The following is a 16,208-nucleotide window of genomic DNA, read 5'->3' on the forward strand; positions in this document are numbered from 1 at the left end:
TGTGACTCAGATATATTTTGATGCTGAAAGGCTTAGAATGGCACATAGGCTGAAAGAATTCCAAATAATCTGCTTGGCTTTATCCTTAGTTACAAATGACAATTATTACCCAGTTGTTTATTCTCCTAAAGTTAGTTTCTCATCACCTTACCTAACTTGCTTTTTAACCAATCAGGTGGAGCTGCATGAAATCATTGCTAAAATAATTATTAAGAGGTTTTGAAGATTTGTCCAAAAGACATTTTATCTTTGTAAACAAAAGGGAAAATAGCTTGGCAAGTTCTGATCTTAGATGGTTCCCAACCTTTGTTTTTCACAAAGAGTTTGTAGATTTCTTAATGCCATTTTCTATATTCTTATCATTTGGAGTCATATGAGCTGGGCAATATATAAGTATTGTAAAACTTATATACGACCTGTGGTGGTGCAGTGGTTAGAACACTGTATTTCAGACAAACTGCCCACTCCCAGGACTTCGATCCTGACCCACTCATGGTTGACTCAATCTTTCCATCCTTCCGAGGTCAGTAAAATGAGGATCCAGATTGCTGGTTTACAATATGCTGATATTGTAAACCGCTAAGAGAGTACTATAAAGCATTATGAAACAGTATATAAGTGTTATTGCTGTGGTAAAACAAATGTCAGACCTTGTTGAAGCAGGAAACTAGAGAAATGTAGTACCCTTCCCAGTACAGTTACTATATGTGATGCACTGATGGAACTTGTATATCATACACCATGGGTTGTTAACCACAGTTTATTGAAAAAACCCAATTTGCTAAGATGACAAAATATACTAAAGCATAAAGCATAACTGAGCATAAAGTGCAAATCATCAGATTGTTAGAAGAGATGAAGAGCTTTGTTGTTAGTTGTGAAGTTGTGTCCGACCCATTGTGACCCTATGGACAATGTTCCTCCAGGCCTTCCTTTCCTCTACCATCCTCTGGAGTCCATTTAAACTCACACCTACTGCTTCGGTGACTCCATCCAGCCACCTCATTCTCTGTCATCCCTTTTTCTTTTGCATTCAATCTTTCCCAGCATTGGGCTCTTCTCCAGTGAGTCCTTCCTTCTCATTAGATGGTCAAAGTACTTGAGAAGAGTTTGGGATATGCGAATTAGTGGTACCTAATTATGTAACAGTTACACTGTCAGTATACATATTTTGCATAATCTGGTGAACAAACTGTGTTTGTTTTGCCCATTAAGTTACTCTTCTTCAATAAAGTACAACCTTAATTTCTAACACCAAACACGTGTCTTTTGTTCTTCTTACTATATTGTTAGATCCATTTTCCTGTGTGAAATTCTTCAGAATTTTTTTATCCTAGGAATATGAAATTCACATATTTAATTCATTGTGGAAGCATCAAAATACAGTATGTAGGATTGATACAATTTATGTCATTACCTTTTCTGTTCGAGCTTTCTTGTATTTTAGGTAAAGATTGTCCCAAAGATGTTTTTTCAGGAAGCAACTGGACTTTCTGGTTTTTCTTTGAAGACATTTCACCAATCATCCAAGAAGCTCTGAAGCTTCTTGGATGAGAAGCGAAACGTCTTCAAAGAAAAACCAGAAAGTTCAGTTGCCTCTTGAAAAAACACCTTTGGGACAACCATGACCTGGATGACTGAGAATCTCCATAGACATTGAAGTAAATATTATTTTGAATCAGTTTTAGTTTTAGTATGATTTGGCAGAAATGCCATAAGAAATGTCTCAATTTTGTTATTGAACTGGATTTGTTTTTATTTGAAACAACTGATTTCTCTTAGAATTATGGAAAATTGAAAAAAGGAATATAAAAGAAGTAAATTATAAATAGTATGAATTAACAAATGAAATGAAAAAAGTAATTATGTTGGGTGTATGTAAAATTAAAGTTAAAAAAGAATGTAATAGATCAAAACAAAGGTGATCTGATTTTGTAGAGTTGGTGAATACATTCAGAAACTGAAGGAGTAATTGTGAATGTGAAGGCTAAAATGTATGTTACATCTTATTTAGACTGTTGTGGGTGTGTATGAAAATAGGAAATTCATTGTTTGGTGATGGCTGCATGCTATGATGTACTAAATGGTCCAAGTTATAGCTGTTTTATGATTCAAAAATGGATGAGAATGATGATATGCTTAAAAACAATATGTATATTTTGGTTAAACATGCTTATGCATAAGACAATAAATCTAAAATATTATTGGTTTAGGATAAACTATTCAGAGACTCAATGGATAAAGGGTAAGGAGAAATTCTGAATATAATCTTAAGGAAAAAATGGACCGGGAAAAATGAATGTAAATGACACATCACACATTGGTATTTTTTAAGATTGGCATCAAAAGCCATTTTTAAAACCGAATGATCAACTAAAATGAGCATCTTTGGACTATTCCTTGCATTTGAGTCACATTGAAATATAGCTTTCAGTGACAGATATAGTGAGGCATTGTGGACTGTGCCCAAAGTTTCAGGAAACTGCTTGTTTGAAAATCAGTATTACCTATCAAATTGTAATATTCAGGACAAAAGGCACTTTTAAAGCGAGTTTGTAAATTAATAAAGGACGTGACAAGAGAAAACCTTACACTGAGACTTCAAGAATGCCACCTACTGGTGGTGTTTCAATATGTGTTTTGCCAAAGCAGAATAAGGAGATGTTTCATAGATAGATAATCTAATTCTGGAGTAAAATACTTCTTTTATAAGAACAGGGTAACAAAAATATTTTTTTGTTTCTTTAAGCTAATAAAAATAGCACAATATCATCATTATGTTTCTTCTACAGCTAATGTAAAAATTAAATTTACTGGTTATTTTATTGGAGTCTGCAGTAGGTGAAATTTCCTTGAAAAACAGTCATTTATGGACAAGATTTACTACATGCAAACTCGATAGATAGTGGTACCTTTTGGTGTTTGGTGTTTCAGTTTCTTGCCCTGTTCTTTCTTACTGGTTCAAAGAAGATTATCTAGGTCAGGGGTCACCAACCTTTCGGACCTCAGGGACCACTAAATTCATAATTTTAAATCCCATGGACCATTAATATGATCTGCCTAATGACTGGGTGGGTGGGCGTGGCTAGGTGGTCATGTGACTGGGTAGGCATGGCCAACTCAATGTCACTCACATCGAGGGGCGCCTCGCCAGCCTCTACTTGCCCCTCATCTCCCAGCCACTCCTCGCCTTCCCACCAGGGCTCTTTAGGGCCCCAACAGGAAGCAGTTGTTGGAGTTAAGCAGCCATTATGAGAAAGAGTTGGCAAAACAGTTCAGTTCAAATTGGATCTGACCGAGAAGGAGGCTCAGCAGAAGAACTATGAGCATAGGCTTTTCAAGCAGAGGGAAGACCTGCCGGAGTGCAAGGCCAGATACCGGTGCCTGGAGGCTCAGCGGACTGAGATGGTCAGCCAGTTCTAGGCCATGATGCCGTCCTACTGGAACAAGGCCCTCCGGCTCTTCGCCACCAGCGGCACTTCCTTGTAGCCTTTGCCCAAAGCCCCGCACCAGGAGTTTGAAGCAGAGCCGAAGTCGGAATTTCTTCCTCCCTCTGACCCACATAAAAAAAAAAAACAAAGGGGGAGACTCTCTGCAGCAACACAAACATTCATTGCACATATCTTGCCCAGGGGCTGTAGTTTGAGGACCCCCAATTTAATGCAATATAAAAAATGCAAATAATTTTTCTGCAGACCACCAAAATTTTCTCATGGACCACCAGTTGGTGACCGCTGATCTAGGTTGTTCTAGTGCAGTGATGGCGAACCTATGGCACACGTGCCACAGGTGGCACACGGAGCCACTTGTCAGGGCACGCGAGTTGCTGCCCTGTCAGCTGGCCAGCGTGCATGCACGTGCTGGCCAGCTGAGTTCACCATTTTTCGCCCTCCCCAGGCTCCAGAGGCTTTATAGGAGCCTGCGGAGGGCGAAAAGAGCCTCCCCCCACTGGAGATCCTCCGGATGCTTCAGGGACCATCCGGAGGCTTCCCTGAAGCCTTCGGAACGCTTAAAACGACCCTCCGAGCAAACCAGAAGGGTCGTTTTAAGCATTTCGAAGGCTTCAAGGAAGCCTCTGGACGGTCTCTGAAGCCTTCAGAGCGCTCAAAACGACCCTCCGAGCAAACCGGAAGTCACTTCCGGTTTGCTCGGAGGGTCGTTTTAAGCGTTCCGAAGGCTTCAGGGAAGCCTGTGGACAGTCCCTGAAGCCTCCGGAGGGCCTCCGGGGGGCAGGGGAGGCTCTTTTCGCCCTCCCCAGGCTCCTATAAAGCCTCTGGAGCCTGGGGTGGGTGAAAAAAGCATGTAAAAATGGGGGGAAGCGCCTGTTGTGTGCGCATGCACACTGGGAGGTCGCGCATTGCATTATGGGTGCGGCACGCCCACACACGACCCCCCTGCGCTCCCACCACTTGTGGCACGCGAGTCAAAAAAGGTTCGCCATCGCTGTTCTAGTGGGATAGCTGTCTTTTCAAAGTCCTTTACACTATTATGTTTGTAGTATCACAATAAGCCACAATATGGCTTGACTGTTTTTTAAAAAAAATAAAATTGTTATTTTAATTTCAAACTTAAAATACAAAATCAAAAAGAAAGAGAGTTTACTTCCTAAATTGTAATCCTATACTCATATAGGGATGCTCCCAAAAATAACTTAATAGTTGTTCCACAAGGAAGTCATAATTCTGAAAAGCTGCTTTGATATGGCTGATAAAAAAATGTCCTTACAAATGTTTGCCAAGACACTCTATTAACAGGCTCTTAAGATAAAATCTGTTATGAACCCAACATTCAATACAGTTATTATTGTGGAAACAACTGCACCACATCCAACCAACTTACATAAAGGTATTCTAGGCAACAAACCTAGAAACTCTAGTTATCATGAGCAATATTGATGACTTATGTTTGAAATAAAAGCAGATTACCTTTCTGTGTAGATCTGCCTAGAATCATTGTACTCTTAAGAGTATTTTGTAGACTTGTTAAATAATACCCAGAAGTAAGAAGTAAGTGGAGCTCTGCCATCCATTAAGCTGTCACTTAGTTTACAATTGCTGTTTGATAGGAGGAGGAACTTATTTTCTACCTGGGGACAAATAAGTGCCAGGTGAGATTGAGAAACTTGCCCCACCCAGTGACTCAGTTGTAGCCAACTGTATATACTTAGCCAGTAAACTAAGCTTCTGTTAGGAGTAAGGAAGGAAACAGGAGAGGAAGAAACACGGTTAAGAAATTGTGGATACCATCCTCCTGGAAATGCACAAAACAGAAGAAAGTTCCAGAGCAAAGTCTCCAGGGACAGGTTAGCATAATTTTGTCTCAATAATGTACCTACAGATCTTCAAAATGCAAGACACATGACCTGTAGCCCAAAGGTATCTGTTGCAGTTTCTCTTTTCAATATTGTTTGATATAACAGTAAGAACTTTCTAACGGAGCTTAGAATAGAATTCTTTATTGGCCAAGTGTGATTGGATGCACCAGGAATTTGTCTTGGTACATAGGCTGTCAGTGTACATAAAAGTTACATTCCTCATAGCTCCTGTATCTACGTGGACATATTCATGTTCGTTTCTTGGCAGCAATATGGAATTGCTGACAGCCTTCTGTGACTTTCCTTTTGCCTTTCCAATTTAGCTAATGGCTTTGAGTTGTCCTGGTGGTCTATTATCCAAGTGTTAGTTGACTCTGCTTAGCCTTGCATAGAACAGCCATGGTTTGCTGGTTGTTGCTGGAGGTGTAGACATCTTCCGATATACTCTAATTTTGGATACCCAAAAGGGATGCCCCTTTGGGGGAAAAGTCAATCCCAGTGGATAGCTGTTGAGCAATTGCCCATGTTATTTCCCTTTTAAAAGCCCATGGCAGCTACATCTTCTGATATAGTCTTCAGTATGCTTCATCCCCCCCCCTTTTTTTTTGCAAACTTTTGACTGCTACTGAATGACAGAGGGGATGAAATATTGAAAACTATTGGCAGTTTCCTGCCAGTTTGAGATGGAATCAGAGGAAAATCATAACAAATGAATAACCTGACAATAGTTTAAAAACAAAGAATAACTTACGTTTCCACTTAAATGAAAAATGAAAAAAAGGAAAATCACCACAGGGTCCTTAGGCATGATGTGGGCCTTATTTACTTGCCCTTCAGATATTTTTGCCTCAAAAATGATGCGCTGCTCGAGGGTGCAAAAAGGTTGCCTGCTTCTGAGATGAAAATAAGGATGCACTTGAATAAACAAGAGTAACGAAGAATATAACAAAATTCCATATTCTATTTTGACTCATTGAATATTAGTTACATAAAGGTCAAAGTAATTACTACATTCTTGTCATTCAACTCAGTTCCTGAGTCAATTTATATGGACTCATCCATGCAATTTTCTTGGCAACAATAAAGGTAGTCCTTGAATTACAAATGTAACAGGGCCAGAAATTTCCATCATTAAGTCATGATGGTTAAGGCACTCTCACACATAGAAACAAATTCTGTTCACATTCTAAACTTCTATATACGGTACTTTCTTTGTTCAATAAGATCAATCATATTTTTTTCAGTTATGATACACAAATCCTTGCCATAATTTGAGCGCTTACACAATTTTTCTCCTATGTGAGTTCTCTGTCTTACAAATAACACATTCCATCTAAACTGTATTTACGCTGCAAGCATCCAGTGTGGCTTCCCTGAATAAATGAATCCGAAGATGAATTTTAAGCTCTGCCACAATCTGTTTCCCATTCTGAGCACTCATATGGTCTCTCACTCTGACTTCCTTGATGCCTACCGAGTGTTGTGCTCTGATTGAAACTGTCCCTTCCATGCATTTATATGGCCTCTTATGTGTCAATTCTGTGATGCACAATCCTTCCATATCCCAGGTGCTTATATGGATTTTCTTTTCTGTGAATTAGTTTTTGCTTAAGGTTTCCCATTATTTCATAAGGTATCCTCCATTCAGTCTGAATGTGTAGAGGATTCTTTGATGTTTTATAACAGATTATTTTTGATTGAAACTCTTTCCAGATTCTAAGCATTTCTACATTCTACAACTGTATCACGTTTGTTTATGGTGTGAGATTTCCAACATGTATTATTTTACTTCCCATGTAAAATGTTCTCCATAGACTGTGTACCTGGTCTTGGTCTTGCTTTTATTTGTGCTTTTTTCTTGAATTGGGATTTTTTTTGGAAGCCATTGTCTTGAAAAGAAACTGATTTCTACTTATTAGTTTTGTTTCTATTTCAGCTTTTCCTCTCTATTTCCTCTTCACATTTGGATTTTTCCAGCAACATTGCACAAACTTTTACTTTTCCCACATATTTAGAAAATTAGAAGATTTCTAAGAAATTACAAAAGAAGCAGAAATGAAACTTGAAAATCAAGGAATATACTGGTAGCAATAAGATACCTGCTGAATGACCCTCATGCTTATTGTGGAAGCCATTTTATGAAATGCTAAATGGAAGTTCTCAATATCCCCAAAATGACTTGAAAAGAATTAGGGACTCCTGTGTTAGATTAGCTGACTTACTGTAATTGACAGTCATTGCTGTATAGCATAGAGCAGTGGTGGATTCGGATCCTAGTGCAACTGGTACGGTGCAACGGGGCCCCGCATCCATCACATGAAAGCGTGCAGCACGTGTGCAGTGCACACATGCGTCCTTACCTCCTGCGATGCTCCCCGGCACCTCCGCGATGCTCCAGCTGCTCAGCGGAGTGTAGAGCAGGCACTGTACGCTTCGTGTGAGGAAGCGCGGAAGAGCTCAAATACTGGTAAGGAGCGCAGGCGGGCAGGCTGTACCGGAGCATACCGGTTGTAACCCACCACTGGCATAGAGGGTTGAACACTGACCTCAACAGCACAGCTTTACAAAATAGGTGTTTGTATCAGTGAAGGCCACAAAGGGTTATTTGGTGAGAATCTAAAATAATGAATTCGTGTTCAGTGAAATACACAACCATCTCCTCAAATGACAGCAAAAGCTGAAAAAACACCCCATTTCCTCTCCTGCATCATGGCATGGTTCTTCACCTTTCAGTACAATTCTAAAGTGCATCTAGGTGTCATCCTGCAGGATTCATACTGTCAAAAATAGTGTTCATAACTTACCTGCACAACAATTTGCCAAGTGCCTTAAAAAAGTATTTGTCTGATTTAGTATGCAGAACCTCTGCTTCAGATACCACCTACAAAGTGATCTCTGGTCCATATTCCACAACCTATGTTGGAAGAGATGTCCTTCTGGGTTCAGTTCCAAGTGGGAAAAAAGACACTGGAAACATGGAGGCTGCTTGAAAAGATGGTTTAATGGTGGACCGGATCACATGGCTTAAGCTCCTGAACAGAAAAGGGGGATCACATGCTTCCAGATGTTAGGTGAAGAAGAAAAAATCGTTCCTGGCTTTATACCCTCTCTGGCCTTTGATATTGAGCTTGTATTCTTATTGGTTGTCAGACTCTCATGGGACCATGCAGGGGCAACTTTCTAGGCTGTGTTTTGAGTCCAAGTTTGGTTGAGCATTGCCGTGGTGAGGTGGGTAAGGGGCTAATACTATCATGCCTTAATTCCATCACCCTGGAGCTGAAGGGGGAAATCTTTATTATGTAGAATAAACTGGCTCAGGCATTCTAATGGCCCATTGACAAAGGTGGGGGCTATTAAGAGAGAGTCGTTTCCTGCCTAAAACACGTTTCTCCATTTTTTATCCAGGGAAATATAATATTCTGCCTTTTCAATATTTCCCAGGATATTTCATTGTTCTAGGGTGGGTTTTAACTTCCTATACCTAGTTAACATTTAGTGGCAAATTAGCTGAGTATTTGCTTCCAGAACACCAGCAGAATTTGATGTTTGTATATTGCTCTTTTTGTTCCTGGCAGCAAAGGTCATGAAGTCAACTGCAAGCCTCCTGTGAACTCTCTGCTCCTTGATAGCCAAACAACCTAAAATACTGGCACTAAATATCTGAGCTGATAATGTCCTCTGCAGCCAGAATAGTATGAATTGCTTCATTTGCTATTATTCACAGCCTCGGGTCTTTTTCCTATTTCAGGGTCAGTTGAATCTTGCTTTCCTTTCTTTAATACAGTGAAGATTTTCTTGCTCTACTTCCAATTTTAATGACTGCTGAAGTCGCGGCACTAAATCAGTGAATGAACTATCACATTCTTGAACTGCAATACTCTAAGCAGTGAATCTACAAAAATGGCTATTTTTCCAGGCAACAACTGTGTCCCCCCCCCCTGTAGAAAGAGCAAGTAATTGTTCTGAAGCTTTCACCCGAATTAAAAACAAAGTTATAGCATCACTCCAATAACAAAACAACCACTATGTCATACTTTGTTTCTTACTATGGTAAGTCACAAATCAGGGATAGGCAACCTTATTAAAGCTGCAGCTGCTGTTTATGAGTGGCCTTCCAAGAGTTGTAAGGGGCGGTGTGGTAAAATCATGAGTTGACACGATTCCCTGTTGCCTATTGCTTAAAGAGATTATTTATATATTTGGACAATAAATATGGTAAGCCTGGCATCTGTAAAAATTGCTTTAATATATAGTAAGGGCAATGTGCAAAATCCAAAGCATCTTTTCCATTTTTTTTGAGTGTGCCTGCCCTTAATCCCTACTTCACTGATCTGACACTCTTTTTTCTCTCACACACATACATGGGTATTTTTATTACATTGAAACATTTATTTGCAACTATAGGTTTTAGAAAAATTCATATAACATTAAAGCAATCCATATCTGTTCAAGACATCCTGTGTAACATTAACAGTAGTCACTGGGAGGATTTAAGAATGCTATGAAATGTCATTCCTACCATAAATTCTGGTTTACATATTAGAGTTCAGGATTGTTCATATTAAGGTTAAACGAAAAAGAAACACATTCTTCTTTTACTATAATGTGTGAAATTTGTCTATGGTTGAGCACTCCTGTCAAAGCTGTCTCTGCTTTTACTACAGCATCTCTTTTCCATGGACCTGAGTGATCCATCATGCTCCTTAATACTCTTCTTGAAATCACTCCCACAGTTCTTACTATAGAGAAAAACACAGGAAGGGTCCTTAATGAACACCATAAATATACATTTTCAGCCTGATCTGTGTGATCTGAGGCTAACACATCTTGAGCTCCAACCATTAACTCATACATGCTTGTTTATCATCTATTTCGGGGCTCATCCACATGTCCTACTTGCTCCAGTGTAAGGACAGCCCACTAACTATTTCTCAAGACCAGGGTATATGATGCTGTCTTCAACTTGCCTCAGTCCATCCTGAACAGAGGCTCCATCTGAATGGTGTAAAGCTACTATATTTGGTTGTTGTTTACAAGTTCATCAGTGGACCCTGAGACTTGGACCTCTTTCTTTTTTAATTAGGTGAACTTGAAAAAGACCTGCCAGTGTCCCTTTGTAATTCAAGTCAAAGGAAGAAAATAAAACCGTTCCTTTTTTGTGTGTTTTCCACCAGATCTGTGGTGGATGTGTTGGATATATAAGTATCAAGTACAAAGGGGAGTCAACAGAGAGGGCCACATATATAACCTCCTCAAAGAAAACCATAGAAAGAAAAGAAGTTGGTACTTATTTCACAGTAACTTGCCATCTGAACAGAATACTTGACCAGCATCTTTGACAAATGGAGAAAAAATTTAAGAGCAATTTCTTAATTCATTTCCAGCTAGTTAATTTCATCTTTAATATTCATTTTCAGCACAGGAGACAAATAGCTTAAGGTTGCTGTGCAGAAGAGCCCTTTGATCAAAAGAAGAGGACATGCATGTTTTTAGGAACTGCAATTGTTTTTATTTCCTACTGAACTGTTTAGCCAGGTTACCACAATACAGATGACTTAGGGTCTTCTTGGATGACCATTTATCAACAGCAAATAGTCACAGATACTCTGTCAAATGGAGAGTGCTCTGTCCATATTTTCCTGCTGCTTCTGGGTAGAAGGTGGTTACTTCCAAAAATGTGGTATTTCCAGGACCAAAAATTAATACATTAAAAGGCACACTGCTATGATCAGGCTTCATGGCATTACTGCTGAAGTTCTTTCTGTATTATTGGCTGTATGTGCGCATCCTGCTTGGCCACTGAATTATAAGCTAGTACAGGAGCAAGGTTCACACAACACCCCAAACTAAGTTGTCCCATCGGTCTTAAACTTCTCTTATTTATTCTTTAACTCCAAATGCAAACTCTTGGGGATTTGCATGCTCCAGCTCTTTCTTCCACAGCAGTGGGAGAATCTTAACAAAAAAATTAAAAAAAAGATTCAGGTCTTCCTTTTTGACTCTTCTGAGTTGGGACTCCCTCTGACCTTATTTATTACCTGGATGGGCAGGAGATTGGATATTTCTCTCCATAATTTCTTAAGCAAGCAAATAGGGAGCTGCATCATAAAAGCGGATTACACCCTTCTATAATTCCAGTATTCTTATTATGCAAAAGAAATCGCTTGCGAAAGAGGTTCTGGTTTGCAAATGGGTTCTGGCGGGAGGTGCGTGTATTGGGGGGGGGGGGTTGACTTTGAAGAAAACTAGGGAAATCCAAAAGAAAAGCGTTCTCTTCTAGATCCCGGGACATAGCTCCGTTGGCGAATTCCTCGATTCGCGGAGGGGAAGGGAAGACCCCAGATGCTATTAAATCCCCCCGCCCCCATTTTGCCTCGCAAGGCAACAGCCAAGCCCTTTCCCTCGGCTGCGTTCTTGGACGCTGCGAAGCGTCTTCATCCGGGGTCTTTTCGCCCTCCCCTCACCTGCGGGCCCTTGACTACCAAAGCGCGCTGGCGGGGTTCGCCCTGGACCGGAGTTTTCGCGTGGCCGTCCGGAAAGGCGACCTTCGCTCCAGGCGGGAGAACGGGACGCGGGGCCGATTCTCGAGTTGCGCGGGAAAGGAACGGAAAGAAAACTCAAGCCGAAAAAAAAAATATCCCCAACTTTTTCTACCGTAGCTAGACACACTCTCAGTTTAACCCCTGCAGACCAAAGGTGGTATACAAGCAAATGGGAGGAATTGACCTGTCTGCTAGTGTGTTAAAGTGAACCAGCGCGGTCAGCTGCTTAGACGCGGGAAAAGTTTTCTTTTTAAATCTTGGCTCAGGCATGAAATTCAGTGAATAATCTTGGACGAGGGAAGGCACGAAACAGACGCCTGGCCAAATCCGCCCTGCTATTTGAAAGCGAATAAATTCTGTTGCTATAGAGAAGAATCATCGCTTTCCCCGTGCATTGCTGCAGCGCTTGTTACTATTTACTTTTACTGGATTTTTTATTTTTTTTGCTTAGCGAGACGGATGGATTGCTCTATTCTCACTTTCTTCGTGGGAGTATTCAAAATGTTTATCTCAATTTTTTATAAAAAGAATCTCTTTTTTTTTTGAAGTTACTCTGTTAAAATTTCTTAACGAATACTAGAACCGCCTTAAAAATATTGGAAAGACTGTAATGTGCTTAAAATGTAATTTTAACCACACACAACTTTATGCGCTTGGTGGTGCTTGAACAAAATCCTCATGTCCAGATTCTTCAGTTCCTGCAGGAAGGTCGTTCCAGTTGGCCCCCAAAGGCAGCAAAGAGGTTATTTATTCTACATAATACCTGCAAACTTCCTGATTTTCAAAAGACCACACATACCTAACAATTACATTTTAAACTACTGTAGTAATCAGGTCATGTGGTTAGTTTATGCCTCAGAGTGTTGTGTAAACTGATATAATTGGGTTAATTTAACTGTAAATTATGGTTGAGTTGATTCTGGATAGATGGATGGATCCTACAAACAGCTATCAATCCTTCCAAGTAGTTTTTGCCATTTAAAGCTGATAAATACTTAATCTGTTCCTGCAAATTGATATTTGAGAATGCTTAATTTTTAGGTTTAAAGTGCCCTGAACATTGGCTAGAACGAGCTTTGATTAAATTATCTCTGCAACTTTTGAGATGTGATATTTCTTACGGACATCAATAATACTTGCAAAGTTGCGGAAATCTTTGCAGGCTGTAAACTTAAATTTACTGTTCATAAGACTTTGATTTGTTTATTTTAGAATATGAGCTTCTAGAAGAACGGTTGACTTATGATGACATCTTTTTGGATTTTTTTAATGCTTTCCTAGCTCTGCCTGTGAGTAGAATTCACTATTTTGCCTGCTGCTATCTGGGCTTAGAATATTGTTTTTGGTCAGAAGGACATACCGATAAATTTTAAGTATTTTTATTGTATAAGTCATAATGTAAAATCCATTGATCTTGTTGCTATAGAACCGTGATGGCGAACCTATGGCACGTGTGTCCAAAGTGGCACGTGGAACCATGTTGCTTGGCACGCATGGCGTTGCCCATTCCTCTCCTGGTTTTTTGGTGTGCATGTGCATGTGACAATCAGCTGGCCTTTGTGTGTGCAGCAGTGCCGGAAACCGGAAACATGCTGGAATTTTCCAGTGTGAGCATGCACGCTGGCCAGCTGATCAATGCTTCCGGCAGTAACTAGAAGATTTGCTGGCTGGCTGGCACACATCTGCGTGCCAGAAACTGGAAGTTCATTATCTGGCACACACATGCCCCCTGGACAGCTCCTCTTCCTTGTTGCAGCCTAGACAAGTGCGTGTGAAGTGCTCCCTTTTCGGCACTCGGTGCTATGCATGCATGCACTCTCTCTTTTTTTGGCCCTCGGTGCCAAAAAGGTTCGCCATCACTGTTATAGAAGTTAGAACACTTTCCCATTGTCTAGAGACCAGAGGTGTCAAACTTGCGGTCTGCAGACCGGATGCGTCACATGCTGGCCATCCCCACCCCCATTTTAGAGAAAGGGGAAAAATGATGTGTCACCTGACAACAATGTGATGACACGAGTTTGACACTCCTGGTCTAGACAATATGGGAACTTCTAATTCTTCCACTCACTCACTCATTTATATTATTTATTTATTTATTTATTAAAATTCATTGGCCACCCATCTTACCACAAGGTGTTTCTTAGTATCTGCATATTAAATTGATTTATTGATAACATATATCTATAAAAAGTAATGGTAGCGTTTTTTAGTTTTAAAGGATTCAATAAGTTTTTCAACTATCTTCAAATGTCTTAGAAGTTGAAAAGACTGCTGGTTTAAACAATGTTGTTAACAAATGTTATGACTGTAAATATTGCCATTGGGTTATATCTGACAGATGATATTATCTCTTTAACACAAAGTGTGTTTAAAATCATTTTTTCTCCTATTAGTTGGTCCACAGTCAACGTAATCACTTATATCCAATTTTTCCATATTATCCTTTCCCCCCGTTTTTAAACTTGGATTTCCCCATGGAGTCAACTTAGCATGGGGAATTTTTTTTAAGAGATTCCATTTTTTAGTTTTCTAACTGATGTAATTGTTTCTAGAGATACTAGAGCTTTAGTCTATTTAAATCTTAATACTGTCCATCCAAATAAAGTTGCTATATGTATATTTCAAAGTTGCCCAAATTGGAAAATTAACACTAATAATTGGCTGCCAATATTTAATGCTTGACAGTAGGTAAGCTTGATGATACAGTTTCTAATTGGGAAAACCTAATTCTCCCTTATTAATTGCATTTTTTGTGAAGACGTTCTTGGAATCAAAGAACATAGAAATTTTCTAAACAAAGAATGTATTTTCTGAAAACATTTTCCAGATATATAAACTGGAATTCCTGTGACTATGTTCTCATTTATACTTGTCTTAGATCATATAGCAGAATACTTTTTTTTCTACCTATCTTTTGTATCTGAAATGTGCCTTTCAAACTAATTTTTTAAACTGTGTTTTACATAGGCTTTTCCTCTTAGATTGCAATATGACCGACTTACAGGAAGGCTGCAGGAGCTAGATGGCTTCCTCTTGGAATCTCCCAGTCATTTGCCAGATGAACCAAGTTCTTCATGTTATGGAGCAACGGATGTAGAGAGAGAAAGGGCCCTAAGCTGGTTAGCTCAGGAGCGCTTTCTCCCATTTCAAAGGTTGAGTACTAGACCTTTACGCATGTCTTAGCCTCCTGGGTCAGAGTATCTGTTACTGACTTTCTGTTGAGTTCTTAAGTCTCAGAGTATTTGTGGATTAGTTAAATTCCTTTGTGTATGAGGACAAATCTTTACACACAACAAAAATGGAGTGAATAAGAAACCTTGAGATTGTTAAATATTATTGGGTAGGTAATCTACTTATTTTACTGATCAGTTGTTTCTCAGAGAAACAACAATGGCAGCTATTTATTTAGCCATAGCTTATTCAGATTATTGAACAATAAAAATGACTAGTGTTGAAACTAAACACTCACTTAATGGGCAGCATTATTGGTTTCAGAAAAGTATTAGACTCTGCAATTCAAATCTTTGTTGCTATGAGTAATCACAACTTTTTCTGAAACATCTGGGATGGAAAGTCAGGGAGTGCAGCTGTATATAAACAGAAATTTTCAGGACTGAATTTTGCAGTCTGAATTTTGTAAAAGAGGACTGAGAAGGATGCCTCAGGACCCAGACTCTTCACTTTGAATCTCTTGCTAGGACTGTCTATTATTTGGAATACAAATTAGCAAAGCTGCTGGTATGTCCGCTGGATGAGAACTACCCAGTGAATCGCTATGCCATTCGTGGTTACAGTCGTCAGTCTGATAGTACCGCCGTTTCCAGCATCCCGAGTTTTCCATCAACAAATCAGGCATCACCTGGTATGCAGAGGGATGACTTGCTCAGATGTCCTAGTCAAACACGTAGCACCCCAGCCTATCTAGGTAAGTCTACCTGTAAACTAACCCTGCATCATCTAAAGGGGATCTTGCCAACCTATCTAAATTACTTCCTAGTTCCTTTGCATGCATAGTGCTATGGATAGTCTTGGGCTAAAGACACCTGATTGTCACACTCAGCACTTAGGGTTATTTTTTGTCCCAGCTTTCGGGCATATGAAATCAAATTAAAGTTTAGCCTTTTATTTACTTTCTCGCTTTCTAAAAGCCACTCTCTCTCATATTTATATACCTATACATATTTTCCTAATTGAAAATCTAGATGACCATGCTGTGTTTGAATTCCAAAAGAAAGGTGTAGGAAAGTCCACTTGGAATTTTTTATTCCACGTGAAGGAGCCAGTTCCCAGCCAGGTTTATACTCTCCAAAAAGGTATGACCAACATCAAAACCTCACTGGTCCTACCTTGGT

General features: G+C 39.6%; 1 protein-coding gene across 2 annotated transcripts in view; it reads left to right on the forward strand.

The window, feature by feature from the left end:
- Positions 1-5,138: 5,138 nt before the first annotated feature.
- The window catches only part of LOC309385854 (uncharacterized protein), a 39,390-nt gene continuing 28,320 nt past the window's right edge, over positions 5,139-16,208 (forward strand). For both annotated transcript variants that reach the window (XM_081940622.1, XM_081940621.1), the window contains exons 1-4: positions 5,139-5,302; positions 13,069-13,145; positions 14,824-15,008; positions 15,555-15,781. In XM_081940622.1, coding sequence (XP_081796748.1) covers positions 5,257-5,302; positions 13,069-13,145; positions 14,824-15,008; positions 15,555-15,781 — 535 coding nt within the window. In that variant the 5' untranslated portion in view covers positions 5,139-5,256. The remainder of the gene's footprint in view (positions 5,303-13,068; positions 13,146-14,823; positions 15,009-15,554; positions 15,782-16,208) is intronic.

This window comes from Natrix helvetica, assembly GCF_964273705.1.
Source record: "Natrix helvetica genome assembly, chromosome: 2".
In the NCBI taxonomy this organism is placed as follows: Eukaryota; Metazoa; Chordata; class Lepidosauria; order Squamata; family Natricidae; genus Natrix; species Natrix helvetica.